Here is a 27,355-nt window from a genome sequence, read left to right as displayed (position 1 = left end):
AAATTTAAATTAAAATAACTCTGTCACACTGTGTGTTGTGCCCAAGTTGAAAGTTGAAAACAACGCAAAAGTTTAAAAAATTTCACGCAAGAAAAGCCCAAAAACAGTACTGTCGCATATACGTGAGCAAGTAAAAGAAATTCAGTTTGAGCAATAAACTATAAAAAAAAATTTTATACAAAAAAAGAAAAAAAATTTGAAAGTATAATACAAAGAATATTCGACACGATATGTCTCGCGCGCGTTAATGTGCCATCAAGAATGAATACTTCACAACATCTTATATGTTTCTCAGTTCTTTGCGAATGCGTTTTATTCTCTACTCTCTCGTAATTCTTTCGCAAAGCAGTGTACATATGTACATACACGAAGAAATTCCAAGATTGGAAAGACTTTTTTTTTCTTTCTTTCACTCGACATACAGTTGATTGATGTACAATTAACTTTGTTGTAGAACATGTCTAATGGTATATATCGTTGACAGTATTGTATAATTATTTTTTTTAATCATTAAAATTATATGCATGTCAAAGAATATACAGAAATGAAAGTAGATGAGAAAAAATAAGTACACATTTTTCTTTTTAAAATTGTTCTTAGCTCTGTACTTCTCCTTGCTTAAGATAGTACGCACCAGACTGGGGAACGTTAAAACTTATTGTACTTTCGCACTTGCGGCAGTCCATTGTCCTACGGGAAATAAACATGCGTTATATTATTGCCATAGTGAAATCGATCGTTTACACCCCTTGCGAAATAAAGATATATATTGTTTTGCTGTCACAGTGGCCTAACGGAATATGGTATCATATGAATATTTTGTTTTAATGCAAAATATACGAGAATACCTATAATATGTTCAGAATATTTTTTATAACTTTATATATAGAATATTATTTTTCTAGTATGTTGTCAGGATGTGCTCAAAATATTATAAATACACTTCGCTACTTATACTAGACTTTTTAATAAGAATTGTTGTATATTTACTTTAATTATTGTATCATATTGAATTTTCCTGTTTGTATTTTTATTTAAACGAATAATCCTGAGGAGAACAGGTACGTGGAATCCACGATCTTTTCACATGGATCATCCAAGTGAAATCTACCAATCGTAACCAATCGAGTGGATAGTTCATTCAAAAACGGTATTAGAAACCACGACGAAATCTAATCGATGTTTCGAATTCTTCTATGAATTTCTTCGAAATATCCGTATAAATATTATTACACCATATAATTCCAATGAACAAAACAATATTTTTGTATTATTTTAAAAAGTATTTTTCACAAAAAAAAAACCGGAAATTTTCTCTTGGCAATTTCTGAGCAGCCACTACTTATCCAAGTTTTGACTGTGGTGGACGATGTTTGACTTTCAAGATTCCTACAAACTGGATCTGTTGTGATGACCTATGAACACTTTATGTTAATATGTGTATGTAACTGATAGATTAAGTGAATATATATTATCGAAAAGATGAACCATGAATATATGTCAATATAATACAATAATTAAATTAAATATAACAAAATTTTTATTAAAAAAATAGTTAAAAGACTTTTAAAAAATATTGTCTGCTCATTAAGAATGGGCAATTTCAAATCGAGCTTTTGAAGAATCGATTCTTTTGTATCCGATTTCTGGTTTTTTTTTTTTTTTTTTTTTTTTTTAAATCAATCCTACAACTTTGGTTAATCAGATGATTCTTGAGGCCGAAAATCGAATCTATAAAAATATAAAATTTGTGCAACAGAGAAGACCTAGGCCTCATAACCGCCTAGGTTTTCTAGATTATTATTTTTAAATTCTCTAAACATGATAGATAGGCACCTTTTAGAATAAATTAGCATAAACAATATTGCTTAAGTTCACATAAGTTCCTAAAGATAATGTATAATGTGAATAAATTAATATAAGCAATATAATGTGATGTACAAAATGCAATATATATGTGTATATATATATATATATATATATATATATATATAAACATAAAAGATGAATATATTATATATATAATTATGATGTTTTATATTTACTCAAAAATATGCTATTATTATAAAGAATTTTTTAAGAAATTATTATTTAAGTAATTATTTTAAGGAATATTAAAAATTTTATCAAATGAAATAAAAGGTCGATCTTTGATGGATCGATTCTTTAAACAATGTTTTTTTGTCGAATGGGATTGTTTAATCTGCATGCCATGCGCGAATTAATGAACATTTAGAAGTTTCGATTTCTTAAGCAATCTCCTTATAGCACAAAGTGATTTTTAAAACGTGACTTTTAATAATTTAAGGAAAATAAAGAAAATAAAATAGTAAGTAAAATATTGAATTGGCTCAACTTTGTGGTAGCAGATTTTTATGCAGAAAGCATAAAAGAGCTTGCGTTCTGATATAAAAAATGCGTAGAAAAATATTAACGCTTACGTAGAAAAAGTAGATACATAATAGTAAAAAAAATTAAATATTTTATCAGTAGTAAAAGTTTTCTTTTTTATTAGTTTTTTTTAGTTTATTATTTTTTTTATGTCCAATAAACCTTTAGTTTTAACATATATATATCTCGTATTTCTATACTAATTATGTTTGTAACATTATTCACTTTTCAAGTAATATTATTTTTAAACATTCAATGACAAGCATATTTGGTGCATTTGTTTTAATTTTATACTTATTTTTACTGTATATTTTCAATATTATTCTCCTCAAATGTGACTCAATTTTACATTCTTCAATGTCGTTTATGATTGAATATTTTATACATCAAGAAAAATACTTCTATTTGATATTGTTCCACGCGATTGTGGCCTTTGCCATAGGAGTGATTACATTATTAGCGACAGAAACAATGCAATATAGTTTATTAAAAATATATGTATGTGCAGAATGTTTTAAATATCCACGAAAGAGAATGCATACAAAACCAAATAAAGAAAATCTGAGAGATAGAAAAATTAAGGAGGCTATATATGATGTGTTTCATTATTCGCTTAAAGTATTGAAATCTATCTAAAATTTTTCAGAGTCCCGGAAATAATGAGACATTTTGGAAAGGTTTCGAAATATCTCTGCAATGTTTGAGAGATGTCTTTGAGGTAGCAATATGTCAGCAATTCTTGCATTTAAAACTTTGCAAAAGTGCTGCTGATTATAACTTTTAATACTTATAATCTTTTGAATAGAACAAATTTAAATATTATTTCTAAAGTACTTAAAATCTAAAATACTTCCAAAATGATATTTTAATGTATTATTATATATTTAAAGATTCTAAGTATTATATATTCAAAGATTATAAGTATTAAAAAATTACAATAAAAATTATATATAAAATACAATTAATTTTATTCTGTGCTTTAATTTATTATTTAAAATCAATAAATATAAGAAATGTAAATATGATTTCTAAAATATTTAATAAAAAGAATGCATATAAATAAGAATATATGTGTACACACACACACACACACACACACACACACACACACACACAATATATATATATATACAATATATATACATACATATGAATATGTATTTATATTTTATTTATGTCACATTCCTGCACTCGTACAACATAAATTTCACACATGAGGCAGATTAAAAAAAATTTTTGCTTATTTAAACGGCGAGAGCAACAAAGCAAATTTTCTGCTTGAATATATTATCTAAGCAGAAAGCCTAATTGTAAAAAGCTTAATTCAAAAATGTATATGTGGTAGATTTTTAAAACAATTTTATTAAATTTTATAAGACATATTGCCGAATTTTTTAAAAAGTGCTGCATGTAAAATGTAAAAGATTGAAGTGTTTCTGAAAGCTTTTTGCAACAATTGTTATAAAACATGCAACGTAAACTATATGCGGATTTCAGTATTTACAGTGAATTTTGAAACGCAGCTTTAATTAGAATAAAGAGGAAACAATTGCTTGTATAGTTATCGAATAACACAAGCAATTACACCCGAACAAACAAATCAACAAACAAAAATTTGCAAAATAAGAATTTGATAAGAATTTATAAGGGAATAATTTGTGCCGTGGATATGCATTAGCAAAGCTATAAAATTGGTATTAATGCAATAGTAATTAAATTATATATATATATATATATATATATATATATATATATATATATATATATATATATATCTCTAATAATTGTTATAACGCACATAAATGTATGCACATATAATGCTCTTTTTCTATTAAAGATTTTGCAACACGTTAATATCTAAATTTCATGTAACGTTTTTCTTTTTGAAAGCATTTGAAGCAATTTGCGCAAGTCTTACTTTATTTCAGATAAGTACTATCTTGCGTTTTTAAATATTTACGTATAATAATATATAATAATAGTAGCCCAATACACAGACTTTTATAGACAATTCTAATTAATTATTATTAATTTGTTTTATACTATTGATTTCTTTTTTACGGAGAATGCCTTTTGTACTTTAAATTTGTCAAATAAAATCGGTTGAACATGACATTATAAAAACTGTTGTTACACCTAATATTTATTCTCGTCCAATTTGTATACTTGATTATGTGCAACTATATCTTGCGCAAAAAATTTTAGATTGTAATACTGATGTCTACGTTGCCGTGCATGGAAAATATTCATACGATAATATCGTGCATATTTGTTCTATAGAATATTGCAATAATAAACACTGTTATTTAATTAAAAAAAAGAATATGAATGCGTTAAAAATAATTCTCCATGTTTCGTCTTCCTTTAATTATTAATTTGCATTATAGCGCAAGTACTGCATTCAATGGTACGTGGCTCCGACACAAATACAGAAAATGATACTATTTTTATTGCAAAGAAATACTAAAACATTCCATATACAAATTGATGGAATATTTGTAGCGTTGTTAGGAGGCTACAATAAAAAAGTGTATGTACTAACTTTTACGTTAATTTATGTTAATATGATAGGTTTTGAACAAAAAAAGCTTATATTATTGCAATTGTTGAGTACCGCAATGCCATATTTCACTGCTCCTTACTCTATGAGGCAGTGATGCAAAATATATTAATTGAAAATGGAGCCAAATAATATATAAGAATATTAATATTAATTATTAAGATAGTTTTGTCTATTATCTTGAAAAAAGTAGAGTTTGATAGCTTAGATGGCATTGTAGAGATTGTAGAAGCTGAAGTAATACAACATGTAAAGCTGTGGTTTATAATAATATATGAAAAAATATATTTTACCAGTATAACAGTGGACTATTTAATATTACGAGGGGCGATCCAAAAGTAAGGTTACAAAGCCTACTGCGAAAAGGGAATATTTTATTTAGAAAAACCAATATAATCATTTTGAAGTATCAACCCTAGGATTATTTTTCGACATTGTCTCCATGGCGGTTTAAGCACTTGTCACTTCGTCGGATGAGATTGAAAATTCCCTTCTCGTAAAATTCCTGTCTTTGCGCGTTCGACACATGTGCACGATATCTACTGACCGATATTGCGAGACCTTGAAACGATTGCGCGAAGCAATCAGGAAGAAACGACTAGTACTCTTCACCGAGGGTGTCATTCTCCTTCACAATGCGCGGCCCCATACGTCACAGAAGACCACGACGCTGTTGGAGCAGTTCCGCCTGGACGTTATCGATCACCTTCTCTACAGCCCGTGCTTCGATCCAAGTGACTTTCACCTGTTTCCTCACTTCAAGGAGCAAGTAAGCTGACGATTCGCTTTGGACAAAGAGGTGAAAGACTTCGCGACAACTAAACGCGCCAGGACAGAAATTTTACGAAAAGGGAATTTTCAATTTTATCTTACGAAACGACAATTGCCTAAATCGCTATGGAGACTATGTCGAAAAATAATCCTAGGAGTAATATTTCAAAGTGACTATATTGATTTTCCTGAATAAAACATTCTCTCTTCACTGCAGGCTTTGTAACTTTACTTTTGGATCGCCCCTCGTATAAATGAGTCAATTATAGTCGATATATAGAAATGTAAAAAACCGACCGTCTTCCACTTTATCTGTAAAAGAAATAAAACATGCGAATTCACACAATACGAAACGAATGAATAAATGCGCTACTAGAAATTTTCAAATTTGCCTGCGCGATCTTCGACAAACAATTTATAAGGCTTTTTCTTATATGAGAGATAAGTATCCATTCAATTATCTTATGTCATTCAATTGAACTAATACAGGTGAAATTGTTGAATTTCTCGCGTTTCGATCTCACAGTGTAATATTTCGTTAAATTTTACTTCGCATTTTACATTACGATAATTTAAACAATTTACAAGAAAATTTGAGCTAGAAGATGAAAGAAAATGGAGTTATAAAATATGCAAATAATGAAATGAAAGAAAAAAAACAAGTGAACTCTAGTCTTTCTGTTGTCATTCGCATATACATGATCGTGAAGAAATGATCTGTACCAATTCTTTACACATTGGTCTCAATAAAAGTTTGTTACTCATAGTTGGTCTATGGCCTTATCAGCAATCTAAACTTATTCAACTCCAATTAACGTTGTTTATTAGCGTTTTGATGACATTTATCTTAGTTCAGGTACGTTAATATAATTTTAGTTTTATAATTACAAAATAAAAAATATGGCATTTCTAGGAATCTTTTACTTTGTTTTATAATAATTTTAATATATTAAAACTGTTCTAAAACTAGGAAAATGTTATATATATTATATCAATATTAATTTTATATGCTTGTGTTATAACATGTAAAAAGTATTCTAATATCGCTTAATATGTTTGGCAATTAAATTAGGATTACTTTTAGATTGAATAAGAAAATAATTTCAATGCCAATTTAATTCTATAAAATTTTTTTTTTAGTTTACGGCATTTTTTACTTTACGATGTACATCAGAATTAATCGTCAATATTCTTGCGTCTGCATTATTTTATATTTTCTTTGCAATTAAATATAGTTCATTTAGTGTTAACCTTGAAGCCGTAAGTAAAACATACCAGATAACAATCAGGAAAATTGTTATGGTAAATTAAATCGTTGTTAATTAATAATAAGCGGATAGAATAGAATAAATTAAACTCTACCTAGAAAAAAATGTTATTTTTGTTAGCGCGTTGTAAAAAAAAGTCATATAATCTTATAAATATAAATATTACAAAATATACAACAATAATAAATTCACCGCTAACAATTTATTGCGTAACTCAACAATTTAAGATAATTTATAGAATTTGAACTTGCATAGTAATTAAGGTGTTTTTCGAAGCTTTATTTAACCCGTAATGGTCACACTTCCAAATAATAACATAATGGTCACATGGGGTCCACTGAATCCCCCTGCACAAAATCAATCGCCATTTGCCAGCTTTTTGATATTTCGTCGCAAAAATTTTACCTGACATACCTTGAGGTCTATTCTTTATCATCTAATAAATTTTTTTTAATTAGAATTTGACATATTAAAAAAAATCAAATAGAAAAACTGCAAAATTTGACTTTTTTACAAAAATATTCATAAAATTTTTAACTTTTGAGATAATTCAACAAAAATTTAAGGGTGTATTCTCAAGATAGTATACTTTCAGATAAATTTAACATAATAAACAAATTCAAATAAAAAAAATTGCAAAATTTGATTTTTTTTACAAAAATATTCATAAAATTTTTTGTCTAGCCATAAATTTAAGTTAAAAGGACGCGTGGGGTTTTTTGGACCCCGTGTGACCATTACTGGCTAAAAGTTACGTATGCTGTCTAACTTAGTAAGTAAAACTATGTTTTTAAAGAATTTCTGAAAAATTTTTTTAAATGGTTATTTATGTTGAAACTTTCTAAACATATAATCATTAAATCATGCAATCAGCAAAATTTTATTTATTCTATAAAATTTATTTTTTATATTTATAGATATACACTTTTTTCATACTATATGTAGACAATAATAACGAAATTTTTCTGCAGAGTAATGTTTAATTTCTTTTATTCTTTCTCTTGAATAATTTTAATTACACAAATAATAATTATTCAGCTTCAACAATTTCATAAATTTTATGTGATTCATTATATACAGTATTTACGTATGTGTTTATATACAATATTTATGTATGTGTACAGTATGTGTTTTATTTTTGGAAATAAATATTTCTAAAATATAATGTAAACAAACACAGTTTCTTTTAAATATGAGAAAAATAGTTTGCAATATTGTTAAAATGACAGGTAAAGTATATGTTGGAACAACTGCAACATTTGTATAATGAACTAACTGACGAAAATGAAATCAATATTATAAAGCAATATGCGATCTATGCAAAACGTTACACTATTGGATTAACATGTAAGACAATTGTTTTTTATTTTTATAAAACACAAATTATATATTATATTTTGAAAATTGGTCGATAAAGGACCTCGCACATTTTTTATGGCTTCTAGTTCTTGGTCAAATCTTCTCATATTTTGGGAAAATGTAGGTGTCCTCATTAAAAGTGTGAATAAGCGCGGGCTCCTAAAATTAACAGTTTTTGAGATATAACTGGTCAAACTTGGCTAATGTTAACTCTTAAACACACCAATCCGTAAAATACGTTAACACATTTTCAAGTCTGGGAACTTTAACTTTGAGAAGCTATAACTTTGATTTCAATCAACATTTTCCAACAATCTTTTTTTTTCACATAAAAGTCCAGAATCTCAGAAATGTGATTGTATAATCGGCATTGTCGAAAAATTATTTATTGTAAAGTTATAAAAAGTCATTAAACAAAAATAAAAAATTGTTCAAAAATCCACTTTTTATTTAAAAAATTATATCTCCACAACAAAAAACTTTTAAGGACTTTCAAATACGGCGTTTTAAAGCTAAAAAGTCATATTTTCAAAAAAAAATTATGGTATTGTCATTTCTTTTAAAAAGTATAATTATACAACAAGGAAAATATGAGGTATTTTTGGGTGTCTAAAAATCCACTTTTTTAAAATAATCATATTTTTGCAACGAAAAACGTTTAAGAACTTTACAATACGGCGCGGCGTTATAAAGCTAAGAGTTATACTTAAAAAAAAATTGTGTTTCTGCTATTTCTATTAAGGAAACGTTCCGAAATTAGGAAGTACTGTCACTGCTGTTACTGAATTGACTGATTTTTAGTGTTCTAAAATTCACGTTTTTACTATCTAGTACTGAATTTCGAAACGGAAAGTAGTGTAAGCAGTAAGAAAACTATTTGTAGCTTGTATCATCCTCAATATTTAACTGATTTTGACTTACATAAACTAAAATGGATTGACGATTTTTATTATTAAATTGTATAAAAGTTATGATTAAAAATAATCCAAGTGATAGTTCGGATGATGATATATTGTTGCAAGATTTAAGAAATAAAAAAAATAAACTACAAACTCATTGAACTTTATTTTCTTTATTCTGTTCATACAAAATTATAAGTACATGTTTTATATACTATTATTTAGCAGCTTATAATCACAATCATGCAGAAGGTGCCCTAAACGCAGCAGAAAAAGGGCAGCTTTAGAAAATTCAACTGCTGAACAATACATAAAGAAACACGTTAAAACTATACAGAAGCTTTATACGGATCTAGAAAGCGAAATTATGCAGAGACATTCCGAATTATAAGAAAATTATATAAAAAAACCAAGGACCATTTATAAAAGGACTACGTTTTTCTTCGCAAGTTTCCATCTCTCTTGAATATTTCAAATATATTCAATTTCTCGATTCTCCTCCCAACTATTTAGCCTTCTTCTTGATCTTCTGACTTCTGACGTATCAATTAAAAAAAATTGTTCAAATTTTATGCATTAGATACCAAGATATACGCAATTGAAAATGGTCCGGTACACCTATGTGTGGCAAAATATCGAATCCAATATAGTGTGTACGCTGAGAATTAAGAATGGAAAAATTCTGTAGGATTTTGACGCCACTATGGCAGTTCTGTTTTGCACGTTATAAGGTTTATCTACGTATTTTTTTTCAAGTCTCTAGAATCATGTGGAGTTGAGAAACAAAGATTATTTATATCGTCTAATGTAATAATGGAAATTAGCCAAGTTTGACCACCCAGATAGCAATGCATTCCTGGCACATAAAGAGAAATATTTACTACTACAAATTTTCCTTTGGTTGCAATTACGTTGCTATAATGAAGATGCTAATCCCTTTGTACATGGCAATCTAAAAGCAACAGAAATGAAACTGTTTCCCAGACAGCTGAAGAGCAATAGCGTACAGAACTTATTAACATAAAATTTTCAGTAACTCCTTATAAAGTCGCATATGTGCCATGCGTTGCTGGCAATATCTTACGCAAAAAACAAAAGCCGTTTTCTAAAAAAAAAAAAAAAAAAAACATGCGGGAAACTTGATGTCTGGGCAGTTATATCTCAAAAACTGTTAATTTTAGGAGGTCGCACCTATTGACACTTTTAATCAGGACACCTTGAACTACAATTTCCCAAATGAGGAGATTTGACCAAAAACCAAAATCCATAAGAAATATGCGGGGTCCTTTATAATGAATCTTTTTATCGAAGATTGACTCTCTTTAAACATTTTTCAGTGCTTCTTATATTGATGATATTGATTTTTATTTTAAACTCAACTTGGTTGCACATTTTTTACATATTATTTTCTATAAATAAAACTCGATCACATTTTTCGTCGCTACTTGTGACAGAATACTTTGTCGATCATGAAAAATACTTTTACTTGATACTTTTTCATACAAATGCAGCCTTTTTTATTGGATTAGTCACAATGCTAGCAACAGGATCAATGTTCCTAGTTTACTTGCACTATGCGCGCGGAATGTTTCAAATTACCAGGTAAAGAAATAAATATAAAAACACATGTAAAAAATGTTTAAATTGAAAAATTAACGAGACCATTTAATATTGTCAGAAAAATCTTTTGCAGTTATCGTATCGCAGAAGCAATTACACAAAACACTTTACAAAATAAGAATTTGATTTACGAGAAATTAATTTGTGCTGTGGATATGCATCGCAGAGCTCTGAGGTATTTATACAATAGTATTATAATTGTATATTTAATATAATTATATTTAATTTATAATTGCAATAACATATACAGTAATGTTATACTGTATTATAATAATGTTATAGTAATATTAATCTTTTTTGAAGATTTTCCGACTTGATAATATCTAAATTTAAATTGATGTTTTCTCTTATGATGATAATTGGTGTGATCTGCTTGGCTTTAAATGCTTTTCGGGTAATTACTTTATTTTTGTTATAATATACTCATGAACAATAATAACAAAATTAAATACTACCAAATTTTCATTTGCAACTCTAATTAGTAATTATTTTGTTTCACATTATTGACTTAATTTTAACGACAATCATTAAAATACTCTTGAACTTTAGGCTTTTCACTTGACATTCTTTGAATTTGATATTGGAGAATTTTCGCTACGATTAATGTTTATGAACTCTCTCTTATTTTATGGGCTTATAAGCAACTATTTATCGCAAGGAATTATAGATCAAAATAATAATGTATTTGTTTCTGTGTAAGGAAAATATTTATGTTAATAATTATATGCACATATATATTTGTTAGATCTTTTTTTCTGAATGTAATAAGCAATACGCTTAATGTACTGTGGTAAAGTTATTCACAGATTTTCTTTTCTCAACTATTAATTTATTATGATGTAGATACAACATTCACTGGTACATAGCTCCAATGCAAATACAAAAAATAATACTCTTCTTTTTGCAAAGGGGAAGCAAGGAATACGCTATAAATATTGCTGGATTATATGTGGCCTCATTACAAGGTGTAGCTTCGGTGAGAGACATATTTTTCAATGTGTTAAACGTAGCACATACGTTAAAACATAACATATTGAATTTTTTCAATAAAAAACGTGTTTTATTACAGTTGATAAATACGGCATTGTCGTACTTCACGGTTCTTTATTCTGTACAAAATTAACAAAAAAAAAAAAAAAAATAGTTGATTAATAGTAGAATAACCGAGAAATAGTATAATAGAATAATGAAGAAATTAGACAACTTATAAGCCATAATTCAAAGAGACATTGAATTGATCGATAATTTTGATAAAAGAAATATTAATTCTAAGAAAATATACAGTATTTCTAATCTGAGGGCGAGTGTGTGTGTGTGTGTGTGTGTGCGCGCGTGCGTGCGTGCGCGCGCGCTCTTGTGTGTATGTGTGTGTACAGGGTGGGAGAAAAGTACCGGAACAGCAAAATATCTCAAAAACTAAGCATTTTAGAAAAAAATGTTTCAGATAAAAGTTGTAGGGTTTTAAAAGATCTATTTATTAATATTATCAGTTTGACCTTGGATGGCGTTGCCAAGGTCAGATCAAATTCATATTAATTGTTTCAAATAGAACACCCTATTTTTGATTCCAGAATCTAGTAGCTGATGTCAAGATTTTTCCAAAACCTTACAAGAAAGTTTATTATTGTTGAGTACTTTTTGAATTGTGAGTCTTGAAAGCTACTGTAGCTGTGTACTGTAACTTGATAAGCGTCATAACTCAAAAAGTACTTAATAAAAAATAACTTCTGATTGAAATTTATAGATTGTGTGATACCATTGTAACCCTATAAATTTCAATCAAAAATTATTTTTATTAAGTACTTTCCGAGTTATGACGCTTGAAAGTTACACTGTAACTTTCAAGCCTCACTGGGATGTAGATTGAGGTTTCTTCATATATGAACCTATTTCGTCTATTGATATGAATATTTATATTTCTCAACAATACTGTGATGCCCACAGCACCACGGGATTGCATGCCTTTTTCTAGACGTCTTAGAGTCAACATTTGAAGGATGTCTGCAGACGTCTATGCAAAGTCGATTTACAGTCAACTCTGAAAGCCTGACTTGGATGAATTGACTCTTACAGTCGACATACGGACGGTTGTGCTGTTAAAGCCCATACAGCACAAAGAGATTCCAGGAACATTGCAGAATGATTTCATTGAAACATTGTAATATTACATTTTGATTGCGAAACATTGCTACAACATTGTTGGAAGATTACAGTAACATTAAGATGTCCGCTTTTTGAAATATTGCATTAAAACATCCCATTTTGCCAAAATATTCACATAAATATTATTACACCACATGATTTCAATGAACAAAACAATATTTGTGTAACATTTAAAAAAAACATTTTTTGCAAAAAAAAAATTTCGCAAATTTTTTTTGGAAATTTCCAAGCGGTCACTCATCCAAGTCGCGACTCTGGTGACTTCCGTGATCGCTGCGAATTGATCCCTCATGATGACCTGTAAACACTTTATGCTGATATGTGCATATAACTGATAGATCAGGTTAATATACGTTATCGAAAAAATGAAAGATGTATAATTAAAGCTCAGTATTTATATAAACAAATATAAAATTATAGTTTTTTTTTACTAATTTTGCAAATACAGAATAGCATTTGGAATAACTTATCTGTTATTTGTTTAAATAAGAATGTAATTAGAAAATATATATCAATATAATACAATAATTAAATTAAATATAAAAAAATTTTTATTAAAAACACAATTAAAAAATATTGTTTGTTCATTGGGCTGTAGATCGAGGTTTCTTCATATATGGACCTATTTCGTCTATTGATATAAAAATTAAAAAATTATGATATTGCAATGTTTTCAGAATATTACTGGCATATGCCATGAAACGTTGCAGGCATATTGTTAATTTATGTTTCTGCGATGTTTCCGTAATATTACATTGCAATCTGCAACATTGCAACATTGCTGCAATGTTGCTGCAATTTTCTGTGCTGTATGGGACATTTCGGAAAGTACTCAACAAAAATAAACTTTCTTGTAGGGTTTTTAAAAAAAATGATGACAACAGCTATTAGATTCTGAAATCAAAAATAGAGTGTTCTATTTGAAAAAGTTAATATGATTTTAATCTGACCTTGGCGACGCCATCCAAGGTCAAACTGATAATATTAATAAATAGATTTTTTAAAACTCTACAACTTTTATCTGAAACACTTTTTTCTAAAATGCTTAGTTTTCAAGATATTTTGCTGTTCCAGTACTATTCCTCCACCCTACTACACACACACACACACACACCCACACACACACACACACACACACACACACACACACACACACACACACACACATACTCACACTCACACTCACACACACACACACACACACACACACACCATTTCTCTGAAACATCTAGTGTATCTTACAAACGTACGAAGCACAACATGAATTAGATATAACATCACATTACCTAACTGCACAATATATATTAATAAATATTTTTTTATAAAAAATAAAACAACTGTTTTGTTTGTGACATGAATAATGTGTGTTCTATTTGTGATATAAATTAAAAAGACACTTTTCTGTTTCCACCATGGGATAAGTCTGTCCCCCCTCCCCCCATCATTATGTGATTTTAGCACAGCCACAAATCACATCCACCCAGGAGACACGATTTTAACCGCACAGTCGTAAAATGAAGGTGACTTGTAATTCAAATTTCGAACGAAAATAAATGCGCCGAGTTTTGAGTGACGGAGAAAAGCCGGTATGGTCTTCTTCTTCTTTTTCACTTTTAATGGTGTCCATCCCCAGTGGTATAGTGTGGCGAGTACGATTTGACCATAATAACCAATTTATTTACTATTCTTCCACCTAGTAGTAAGTGATACTGAGTAAAGTATTACAAAGAAACGTGCTTCGTGCTCCAACGGAGTATCCGAGTTTTGTGCATCGTAACCGGAGCAACCGGAACTGAGCACCCTCCCCTTGAATCAAGTAGGGGAAAGTCGGGTAGTACCGGACAGCGGGTAATATCGGACAAAAATTGTTTCAAGCCATAGAAAAAATTAAAATTAAAAAAATGACTATTAGAAAAAAAAAATGTTAAAAGTATTAAAATATTGAATTTTTAAAGACTGTTTATTTTATTGACTTGTTACGTTAAAAAAAATTTATTTTCATTTATTGACTTATGTTACTTACACAATAAAAAATAAAATGTACCAGAAAGTCCACTCTAAATTTTATGTTAAAATAACTCAAAAGTTAAGTTAAAATAATTTTTATTTTAAGTTATTTTAACTTAACTTTTGAAAATAACTCTTATTTTAAGTTTTAATTTAACTTTTGAGTTATTTTAACAAAAAAATTTGAAGTGGATTTTCTGGAAAATTTTAGTTTTTACTGTGTATATACAATAATAATATAAAATAATAATAATAATAACATACATATATAACATATAATATATAATAATGATATAATTATAATAATAAGTTGTTTGTTACACCAAAAATGACTCTTTTCTCACTGTATCATGTTCGATACAACCCTCTACAAACAAGCATGATAAAAATGCAATGTCTATAAAAAGTATAAAAAAACGATTGATATTTTTATTTTAGGAAAATGGTTTTCAAGAGGTGTTTTGGTATAAGAATAAAGTTTTGTATAATATAGAGTATGTTCAAATTTAGCTATTTAAAAAAGAAATATTTGTGAAAAAGCTTAGGTGTTCGATATCTACTACCCGACCTTCTCCTATGTATATACAGGACTCAAACTTGCGAGCGAGCACGAGAGACGGGAGGGTTTAAATGAGGAGATTATATGACTTTAAATAAGCAAAAATGAGGTGACAAATACTACTAGTACGATGCTTGAGCATGAGAAAGATATTAATTTCCGATAGGGGAAAATTGTCTTTAATAAACTTCTCGAATTTGCCGGCTTTCGGGATGGTAAGTAAGCAGTAAAAGATAATATGGTTTGCATCCTGCCGTCACCACAGCTGCAAGATGGTAACTCGGTCATGTTTTTCCTGTATTAAGGAACTATTCTATAGTTAAGATTATAATGATTGCTTCTCTGACGATTAATGACAACAATTTCCTTCCTGCTAAAAAACTTCCGGTAAAACAACAGGTGTTTATGGGAAACTGTTGTGTAATATACATATTGTCACAATTACATACCGTCGTGCACGACATATACATACAGGCACATTCACACACTCACGTGTAATTACAAAGGTTTTAAACTTAAAAGTCGTCGATTTCAAAGAGACACCCGGTTCCTTTAATTGCGGCCACATGTGCCACATATGTCGTCTGAAGAAGCGCGATGAGGCTATGCACTTTCGAAGCGGCATTGCGGCTTCGAAAGCGCATAGCTTCATCGCGCTTCTTTAGCAGACGACATATATTATTCTGCTGGTCGCAAATTCGAAATCGCAAAATTTTAAGCCGGAAGCGGCGATGAATGAGGCGATAGCGGTGCCTATGGTCCTGGACTTATGGCCACCGTTTACTTTAGCCGCTTTAACATGTATTTATCGCGATCGCGAACTAATTAAGGTTCCGAACTTGTCAATCAAGATAAGAGTTGGTTCTGCAAATCGGGACAAACCCGCGAGGTTCTCGAGATATATTATATATATATAGAGTGGACAAAATCCCGAGCAAACTTTTCTCTGTCCAAGAACCCAAGTCTATACGGATCGCAAATTCTGAACTTAGAGAAAGCACAAGTCGCGCCAGTAGTACCCGAAACGTTCAAATTGTTCTTTCGTCAAGGATCGAACAAGAGTCGAGACTGAGGGTAGTTGTTCCCAGATTCTTGAACAGCTACCCCTAAGCGTGTCAAGTCTTATTATTAGTCGCCCAAGACGCGCACGAACGCCGTCGAAAGCACGATTATTATATCATCATACGCGGACATTTTATTCGGGCATACCAATTAAGTGTACTGTACATTATTCAAGCGAAATAAACTACGTATTATAAACAGTCGAGCCTTAGTGCGTTAAATTTAAGTTTTTTTTTTAGTAAACAGAAACTTGCTGGTATAATGTGGCGTATTGTTTTCTTTTTAAAATTATTCTTGACTCTATTCTTCTTAATTACTTATTAAGACAACACGCACCAGACTGGAGAACGTTAAAACCTATAATATTGAACGTTAAACGTTACGTCTACTCTTGCTGTTGCGCAGTCCATTAAGTTCCTTCCCGAAGTATTGCTTTATATAAAAATAAACATCTGTTATATTATATTATTGCCATAGTCAAATTGATTGTTTACACCCGCGAAATAATAGGATATAAATTGTTTTGCTCTCGCGCTACTCCGGATGACGCAGATGAATTCCGCGCTGACTGGCAAACTGATGCAACTATTGATGCAGAACGATCAAAGCGATCAAGAAGAGTCGATGACGGAACCTCCCACGAGAGAGTTTGCGCAGTTTTAATTTTTGCAAAAGAGACTCAAATAGCCACATGTGCAGAGAATGACGCTCACCTTAGGTTGTTAGACGAAACATTCAATACACCTTGGAAACGTACGTTCTTATACGATTCTCAGTTCTTTGCGTATGTGTTGCGAAATATGTTGCGTATAATAGATGCTGTTATTCTCTATTTTCTTGTAATTCCTCCGCGAAGCAGTGTATGTATGTACACGAAGAAATGACGAGACTGGAGAGACCTTCTTTCTTTCTCTCACTCGACAACCATGCAGTTGATCAATGTATAATTAACTTTGTTGTAACCTTTCAAAACTAAATTCGGTATTTACGTCGCACGGTGACTGTTTTATGTCGCAAAAATCAGAAAAAATAGAAGTAAAGTTGTTCTTAATTGCCCTGTTATTTGCTTCTATGCTATATTAGTATTATATTGTGATTTCAATGATGTTTTTATTGTTAATATTAACAAAAATATCGTGAGCTAAATCGATTTCTCCATGTATAATAAGTAACGCGATCGTATATGTAACATAAAAGCACATAACAGAATGGTTGAGAGCAAATTGCTTTTACTTTTATTTTTTCTGATTTCTGCGGCATAGATCACCGCACGACGTAAATACCGTTTTTAGTTTTCAAAGGTTATCACATTATTAACAGCACATCTCATCATATGATATTATACGAATAATCGTACAATGTCATGACGTTATATATTATGTAGAATTTAGAAAGGAATATAATTATATTTATTCTAATTCGGGTAGATAGACCCATTTTTGTTACGGGTTCGAACGTAGGTATGTACGTAAGGTGCGATCATAACAGCAAATGCGAAGGACGAGACAATCGTTAATCAAGCATCGAACAAGACAGTCGATCGAGCGAGTGTTAAATTAAAATAAAATAAGAGAATATCCGCGAACAAATGTGACGACGAGTGAGCGTTAGAAGAATCTTCGAAATCCTGTAATCATGAAATATCGAAATACATTCAAATTGATTAAAGAAGAGTGTCTTCTTTGAAATTCCTCAATTATTACATATATTTTAATATATATAAACATATTTAATATATAATTTGTATGAAAACCTTTTTACCGTATTGAAACTGCTCGCGCAGTAAACCTCATCCATTTTCGCCTGGGAAATTGGAGTTTCGAGCGTTACGCAAAAAAAAGCCGACCTGGCTGCTCTCGGATTCCTCTCTGTAGGAGTAGACATCATCTTTCAGACAATGTCTCAAAAACGTCATAAAAAAGACATTTAAAAGTCGTTTTTAAAAAGTTGTTTTTAAAACAAAGTTCAACAGAAGTCTTTAAGAAGATGTCTTGGCTGCGGTCCAATTGACGCTACAAGTGCTTCGATAAACCGTTTGATTTTATCGAAACAATCGGAACAAAGAATTTTACAAATTAACCGATCAAAAAGTGTTACGAAGCATTGTAGCGTCAAGTGGACCGTATAGCCTTTAAGACTAGGTCTGAAAGATAATGTGTTTACTGGAAACTTCCTCATGCTGTTCAAGTTTTTCAAGATTCTGCAGGCAGGCAGATTTTCTTGCATGAAATTGGCATTAATAATTTAGAATACTCAATTGAATAGAATACACAATCTCCCATATTATTAAATATTCTAGGAATTAAGATAAACTCGTGATCGTTACGATACAATTATCGCAAGAGATCTCGCTGCGCTTCCCAAAGCTCCTATGCAAATTCGAAGATCGTGGAGGAGAACAGAGCCAAGAACAATTTTAAAGAGGAAAATGTGTATTTATTTTTTTTTCATCTACTTTCATTTCCGTATATTCTTTGACATGCATATGCAGTTTTAATAATTAAAAAAAAAAAAACTGTTGCACGATACTATCATCGATATATACATACATTAGACATGTTACATTATTAGGGATTTCGTTTTTTTAATTTAATTTTTACAGGTTCTAAAGTCGATAACACGATGTCCATATTTAATTTTATTTTATCTATTTCAATGGTTTCATTTACTTTAAATATGAAACTTCGTATCAACGTCGCTAGAATAGCTTTCATAGACATCATTCCATATCTCATACCTGCAAGTTTTTCAATTATATGTAAATCAATTTTATTATAATACATAATAATTTATTTATGTTTACCTATGCAATTTCTTGGCCCGTCGCTAAAAGGAGTAAAATAAAACAAATGATAATTTTTTATATTTTCCGGAAGAAATCTATCCGGATCGAACACCAATGGATTCGGCCAATACTTTTTATTTCGATGCATTTGAATAAATGGGATGAGAATATCAGTATGTTTTGGTAAAACAATATCTCCTAAAACATTTTTAAAAATAATATCCAGATATAAACTTTGCAAAGAAAAGTATGATAGAAACGTAGCAATCTTCTTATTAAAATAAAATTAAGATAAAATAAAAATTAATATTCTGATAGTCATATTATTAGAATAATAGAATCAATACCAGTATATTAATTAAAATAAATAAATTTCTATGAAAATATGTATTTATTGTTAACCTTTTTTGAAATTTTTGTCGTAATAAAATATGAACAAATTAGGATTTTTGAATCTTAATTTGTTCATGTTTTATTATGACAAATTAATAAATTTCAAGAAAAATTAACAATTAATATATGCTCATTTATAAAAATTAGTAAACCTATTTTGAAGTCTTCCGTCACTTGTCGTGCGATAATAGGAACAGTAGGAAAAATTCTCAAAGTTTCCTTAATAACACGTTCCAAATAGTTCATATGTTGTAGATCCTCATATTTAACCGGTGCTGCCTTTGGAGTTTGTGTACCATAAATTTCCAACAACTCTTTGTATACTTTTTCCTATTATAAAGTTAAATAAAGTAAATATGTACATAATAATACAATACATTTTTTATTAACTTATATTAAAATTTTCTTCTCTTTTAAAACATAGTTTAACATTTTTTTGAAATGTAATAAAGCTTTTTCCGATGAATTTTTGATTGCTAAAAACAAATCCGACGGCCAAAGACGGCCAATCACATCATAATTTTGAGGAAAATTAAGTTAATGGCTTATAAAATTAATTTAGTTATGTTTAAAGTTATATGCACAAAAAAACTAATTCAATTAAAAGTTACATTAAATTAAGTTAAATTAAAAGTTTATTGTGAAAAGCATATCATTTATATTAAATTAGACAGTTGTAATTTTTAACGTTAAATTACTCAAAGCAATTATAATATGGATTATCAAAGAAATTTAATACCCCGTAAAAAATTGTACATATATGTATACATAATTATATATGTATAGTTATATACAAGTGATTATTAATGAATGTCCCCACTTTTTATCATAGGAGCATGATTTACCGACGGATACGTATTTCACACATATTATTATATTAGAAATTACAAATGCGTGCTCTAATGGTAAAAAGTGGGGACATTCATTAATAATCACCCTGTATGTATAATTATACATTTATAGTTATGTATGATCTTTATATAAAATATATACAATTATTATATATAATTATATATGTGGACATATAATTAATATTACATAATTATATGCATAAGTGTAACGATATATGTATAATTATCGGTAAAAAAAGTTTTACCAGATATTTTATTTTTAAATTACGTTTATATAAAATAACAAAGACATATTGTTTTTTATTTGAAAATGTGTTTTTTTCTGTAATTTTTTTCTTTTACATATATAAATTTTTAACTTTTTAGTTAAAAATTAATTTAATAAATTAAATTAAATTTATTTAATTTAATAAATTAAAGTTTGTATTTTAAAAATAACTAATTAAAGTTAAAAATTAAATAATTTAAAATTAACTAAGTTAAGATAACAGATTAAGATTACTAACTTTTTACTTTTTAATTAACTTTTAACTTTTAGACTAATTATTGGAATTAATCAGTCGTATTAATTAGTTGGTTAAATTGTACAAATGCGATTGGTGAATTCTCTCTTTTTTTGAAATTTTGCACCGATTTTAGCATTATGAATACAATGTTTTAGAACCGACTCAACCTGAGGGCAACAATACTATTGCATACGTACCTGTATTTCTGGGAAGTTTGCTAACATAAAGATCACAAAGTACATCGTAACAGCAGTGGTGTCACTGGCCTATAAAAAATAAAAATAATATCTTATAATTAGTTTGAAAATAGTTACATACTTTTTAAATCTCGTAAATTTTGTCACTGCAGTACCAGAGTGAAAATTGTGTCCGTATAATTTTTGAATGACATTTAATTTTAAAAAATTTAAAGAGTACGTATTCTACATACCGTTACTAACATCGTAAACAAATTGTAGAAAATGTCCTTTTCTATGAATTCTTTATCAGTTGAATTCATTAAAATGTCCACAAGTCTTTTATCTATAATGTTATATAAAAAAAAAGGTTTGTATAAATTACTTATCAATATATTTATAGTGATAATCTTTATGTATATTATTTTAAAAGTTTATGGTAAAAATAAATTTTGAACAAATAAAATATATATTGTTAAAGATAAAAGAGAAATAAAAAAGAGAAAATACAAGTATTTTAAATACAATTCTCAATTTATTATTTTTAATCTACATTGGAAGCATTATACAATACTACAAGGCACAAGAATAAAATATTGATAAACTTACGAGCTTTGCTATCATTAACGTTTGTTGTATTTGATTCATTTGCCCATTGCTGAATCATCTATATAATAATAAAGATTATATAGTGAAGAAAATAACATGAAATATTAATAAATATGTATACCTTATCAATAAAAGATTGAACAAAGATTAATATCTCTCGCTGCATCTTTCCCATAGATGTAAGATTAAATATAAAATCAGGAATCAAAAATGGGTTCCGAAATCTAGCTCTTATAATTTCTTTCATTCTGAAAGGTGTTATGAAAAATAAACTTTTATATATGAATTATCACCATGAATATTCATAGAGCACTGATTGTTACAAAGAGTTTTCAAAGAAAATTTGAACTTTGCATTTCATGTGCAACACTTTTAGAAAGGATTCTGCAAGGTATGAAATGTTGCAACAGAAATATTTCTAAAATCTATCATTATATGCAGTAAATTTTCAAATAAAACTTTTTAAAATTAGGCAAATTTGTTTACTTGAATATAAATGTCATGAAAGACATTATTCCACTTTTATTTATAAAAAAAAGTATTAATTAATAATCTTTTAGAAATTTTATATACAAATAAGTACTGCAAAACAAAGGTTTACAAATATTTTATAAAATATATTTTATTAAAAATTTTTTTAAATAATTTTTTTGGCTTAAAAAATTTTTTTAATAAAACTTAAAACTTATTAAAAACCCTGTTTTTTAAATAATTTGTAATTTCTAAAAAACAATATACAATGTTTACAATAAGATTAAGTGCAAAATCGCAAGAGAGATGCACAAGCGGATGATCATACTCCACAACCACAGCTCACCTATAATACTTTATTTGCCGAATTTATACACACATTAAATTCAATAATATTATTTAAAATTCACATGCAATGCCTTTCAATTAGATTAAAGTTAAAAAATTAATATGTAATATATATTTTTCAAAATTACGTAGAGATATAGATCTACAAAAATTTCTGCTACCTGCAAAATAGAAATTTAGTTTTTATAAAAATGCAGCAAACACTAATGCTCAGTAATCTACAATATCTAAATAGAGTGCACGAAGTAATTTTAACAGATGCTTTTAGAAATCAATGCAAAATATTTATATTTATACACAAAATATTTATGATATTCCACGACACTAGATATATTTTTCTACGATCTGTTTATTAGAATTTTAACAATAAACTACTTTAAATTTTGGCAATAATAAGAAACAACGTTTTGTGACTTCTTAACAATCTTTGGATATTTTAACTGTTGTGTGGAAGAAAGATCAGATCAGGTTTTATTCGATTGCCATTAAATTTATCTTAATTTTGATGAAGATTCAGATTAGGGTCAAACTTATATAGTATATGTATATATATTCTCAAGTCTTAAATACAGATAATTCTTATACATCAAAAACTGCGATCTCAGTAAACAGTTCATTTTCTTTTTGAATTTTACAAAATTAACTTCCCAGTCGGCACACAGATTCAAAAAGAATTAAAAAAAAATTCAAACTCTAAGTTTGAATTCTTTTTTAATTCTTTTTGAATCTGTGTGCCGACTGGGTTAAGATTAACATTTTTTCAGAAGTTTTCTTGGTGTTAATGAAAATAAAATATTTTAAGAAAATATTGTATTTAAATAGATATTTTATTATATATTTATATTAAATTTATATTAGAAGACTCGACAATTATAAGAAAATTATATACCTTTCAAATGCCTCCACAGTTTTATCAAGTATATTTTCTTCTACCTTGATACCAATCATAGTGCCTGTACATAGCAATATATGAAATGGAAACTTTCAAGTTAATATGTAGTCTTTAATTGTTATTTTATATACTATGCATAAATAAAGCATAAACAAAGTAATTCCAAATAAGAAAAAATATGATATAGAAACAGATAAATAAATATTAGTTGATACTTTACATTAATTGATATTGATAATTATTATGTAGTATAGAGTACTAAATTTTAACCCTATTTCTTATTTTACATACAACAAAGTATTGCTATTAACAATTGCTAACTTTTAGTGATAAAACTTAAATATATTTTCCATAAATCTTTTAGAAAACGACATTTCATGATAAGCGACTTTATTCGATCTGAATAACTATATTGTAACTATGCATAATTTACTTAATAATATACTTAATAATTTGCTTTTTTTTATTTATTTTCAAGTTTATATTATTAAATAAAATAATTTCAATGATAACACATAGTCTGTTAATTTTAAGTTAAAATTACTCATTTTTGTAACTGTCTTTTCTGACATTTTTTTTAGTAAGAATAAATGTCGCTCAAATAAAAATCGAGACTTGCAGAATTTAAGCATTTTTTTAAATTAAAAGATTGAAGTTTTATTTTTAATGAAATGTTATAATAATAAGTAGACTACTTAAGAATTAAAGTAAAATTAAAAATAATTCTCTATATAATTTATATATTCCAAGTATTTTAAATTAGACTGCCAATAGTTGCCAATACTTTGATTATCAATAATTCACAGTAATTCATCATATACGTAATTTATCTTCTACTTAAAAATATAAAATTTGTATTGCCTTACCACATGCAATTTTAAGAGCACATTTTTCTAGAGGTTTAAGAAAGAAAATTTCATTTTCATTATGCTCAACTTTTTCTAATTCTTCAGTTAACATTGAAGCTTCTTCAACAAATATATCAACAAATTTTCTCAAATTGACTGTTTTGAAAATTGGAGCTATCATTTTTCGATGTCCAGTCCATATGTGTGCTAAATTAAATATTACCAAAGAGTAAAAAAATAGATGGAAAATAATAAGAGTTGTACAATAATAAGAAGAATATTAGTAAAATAGGCTGCTTGTTGTGAGACTTATAATATTAGTTTATAGAATAAAATTAATAAATCTATGCTATTATATATGTTGCATTCTTTATGTTATGCTATAGTAATTACAAAGGAGTTCTACAACTAAATAAATGTTTATCTTTCTTTAAATATATCTTACCAGGGGCTGACGCTATTCCTGAGCCAAATATTGGTTCTAAAACCTTATACACCATACTTTTATCCAAACAGAGACGGCTTTTTAAAACAGTCTGTAAACATCACATATTTATTAATGGCTTTTTATAATATACATTCGTCAACAAAATTATCGCAACTAGTAATTTTATATCAAAATTTAATAAACTTCTATAAACTTCAAATGAGCATAACTCTGTAAAAAATTGTCGTATTAAAAAGTTTTTTTTGCCTTCTCAAGGGCCAAGGAAAAATTACTTATATAAAATTATTTATAATTATACATATATTATTATATATTAAATACGTCCATATGTATTAAAATATATAATTATGTATAATTATATGATTATATTGTATATAAAATATGTCTATATATATTAAAATATAGAGAATAGTGAGACAAATTGTATTCCAAATAAGACCTTTTTAATTTAAATAAATACGGTCAAGAAGATTTGTGTGCCATTTATAATGTTAAGTCCTTATAAGACATCGAGCATATACAGTAGTTTGATAGTTCGGTCATAACATTCATAGAATAGACGTGAATGTGTATTTTCAACTATTGTGCAAACATTTTTTTAAGAAATAAAAGAAAATTTTTGTAAATCATTTAAATCATTATTTAAAAGACGTTAAAATTTTAAAAGATATTGAGTTAATTTTAAAAAGTATACGGAAAGTTATTTTTAAAAAGTCTGTATATTACTATTATATTGTTGACAACATATCGTACTAATATTGTTGAAATTTCATCAATTTGTTGCATATATAAATAGTCATATTGCTGCATTTGTGTTCTATTTTGGTGCTATCAAATATACGACAAGAAATATGTAAGGACACATGCAACAAATTAGTTTGCTCGATATACTATATCGCGATTATCTAAAAAAGTGATTTAGATTTTTTATTATAGGTTATCACAGGTCCCTGTGAGATATTTTAATTGCAAGTTTATTGGAATGAAGTTCCAGATAAAAGTTATTTGCGTTCCACTTAACGCTTAATTGTAACGCTTGCAGACATTACAAAAAATTCCATTTTATTAAAAGATTTTTTGAAAGAGAGTCCCCAAAATTGGACTTCAAATTAAAAGAGAGTAAAACAATTTTAACAGTTCCATTAAAGTTTAATTAAATTAAATATTTTCCAAATATTTTCACTCTAAAATTATGCTAAAGTTATACTAAAATTATATTAAAATTTTGTTAAAATTTTACTGAAAAATGTTGTAAAACGTGGAAAAAAATTCAGAAAATTCAGAAAAGTTTTATGGTTATTTCTCCAAACCTTTCTTAAAAGTTTATTTGCTAATTTCTGTACAATTTCACCACATATTTCTCCGCAATTTTTACGTAAATGGATTCTATTTTTAAACAAACTTTGGAGAAATATACAGAAAAAGTGCAACAAAAATTTCAGAGAAATTTTTCATCAAAATACATATATATAATAAAATATTATAAATGTTATTTCTTTACCTGTACTTCATTTGGTTCATATATGACGATGATTAGTTGAGGACCCATCCAAAATTGAAATGGAGAAGAATACTTCTTACAGATCAGCATGATAATATCTAGAAAATCTAAAAAGTTTTGAGATGTTAGAAATTTTATATTGTAAATAAAATATTTTCATAAAATGATTTTCTATTTATTGTATTGTTTGGATTACATTTAGATAGATAGTTTTAAAAAGTTTCAACATAGCTTAACTTGAATCTCGGTTTAATTTACTTTCTATTTTTTTCTAACTCTTAGAACTAGAAAAAAAATAGAAACTTAAACCGAGTTTCAAGTCAATTTACGTTGATGTTACATATTGTAACATATGTTACATATTCTATTACATTTTGATTTGTTTCTTTACGTTTATTAAATTAAAATTTGATAAATATGATGTTATGTTTCTATAACATTAAAATAAGAACAATATAAATATATACCTTGCGATTTTTGTTGCAAAAAGATGTACGAAGTACCGACAAGTGGCAGTCGGACTGGACCTGGTAATTTGTTCAGTGCTTCAAACGAAAAGAATTTTCGAATAAAGTAATTTATTATTATACACGCAAGAATCGCAATTAGTGCCACAATAATGAACAACATTGCTCTTAGTATATATAATGACGAAATACTAAAGTAATATTGAAAGTTATTGATGGGATCCCACACAACACGCGTGACTGTTAGTCGACTGGTAGGCCGACTTTTCTCAGTTGACTTAAAGGCGACTTTCAACAGTCGACTATAACTCGACAGCAATTGACTATTTGGTGACTATTTGTCGATTTTTGAAAGTCGACAAATGGTTAATAAATAGTCGACTGAAATATGACTCAAAGTC

At 28.0% G+C, this 27,355-nt stretch overlaps 2 protein-coding genes across 2 annotated transcripts; one reads left to right on the top strand and one right to left on the bottom strand.

Annotated features, from left to right (window-relative positions):
• Positions 1–6,360: 6,360 nt before the first annotated feature.
• Positions 6,361–12,011, top strand: LOC120357679. The gene is made up of 9 exons (XM_039448830.1): positions 6,361–6,578; positions 6,863–6,982; positions 8,220–8,337; positions 10,586–10,850; positions 10,942–11,043; positions 11,172–11,262; positions 11,418–11,563; positions 11,712–11,844; positions 11,938–12,011. Exons 1-9 carry the CDS (start codon positions 6,435–6,437, stop codon positions 11,989–11,991), a joined length of 1,173 nt encoding a protein of 390 aa, XP_039304764.1. The 5' UTR covers positions 6,361–6,434; the 3' UTR covers positions 11,992–12,011.
• A 7,062-nt stretch (positions 12,012–19,073) lies between these two features.
• LOC113006121 (cytochrome P450 4c21) lies at positions 19,074–27,279 on the bottom strand. Its single transcript, XM_039448823.1, has 12 exons — positions 26,955–27,279; positions 26,488–26,594; positions 24,984–25,074; positions 24,557–24,745; positions 23,688–23,751; positions 22,101–22,227; positions 21,980–22,037; positions 21,625–21,716; positions 21,392–21,460; positions 19,990–20,167; positions 19,463–19,642; positions 19,074–19,396 (listed from the first exon to the last, which is right to left on the bottom strand). Exons 1-12 carry the CDS (start codon positions 27,115–27,117, stop codon positions 19,227–19,229), a joined length of 1,488 nt encoding a protein of 495 aa, XP_039304757.1. The 5' UTR covers positions 27,118–27,279; the 3' UTR covers positions 19,074–19,226.
• Between the last annotated feature and the right edge of the window lie 76 nt (positions 27,280–27,355).

This window comes from Solenopsis invicta, chromosome 4 (assembly GCF_016802725.1).
Source record: "Solenopsis invicta isolate M01_SB chromosome 4, UNIL_Sinv_3.0, whole genome shotgun sequence".
Lineage (NCBI taxonomy): Eukaryota > Metazoa > Arthropoda > Insecta > Hymenoptera > Formicidae > Solenopsis > Solenopsis invicta.
This window is presented reverse-complemented; position numbering and strand designations above follow the sequence as displayed.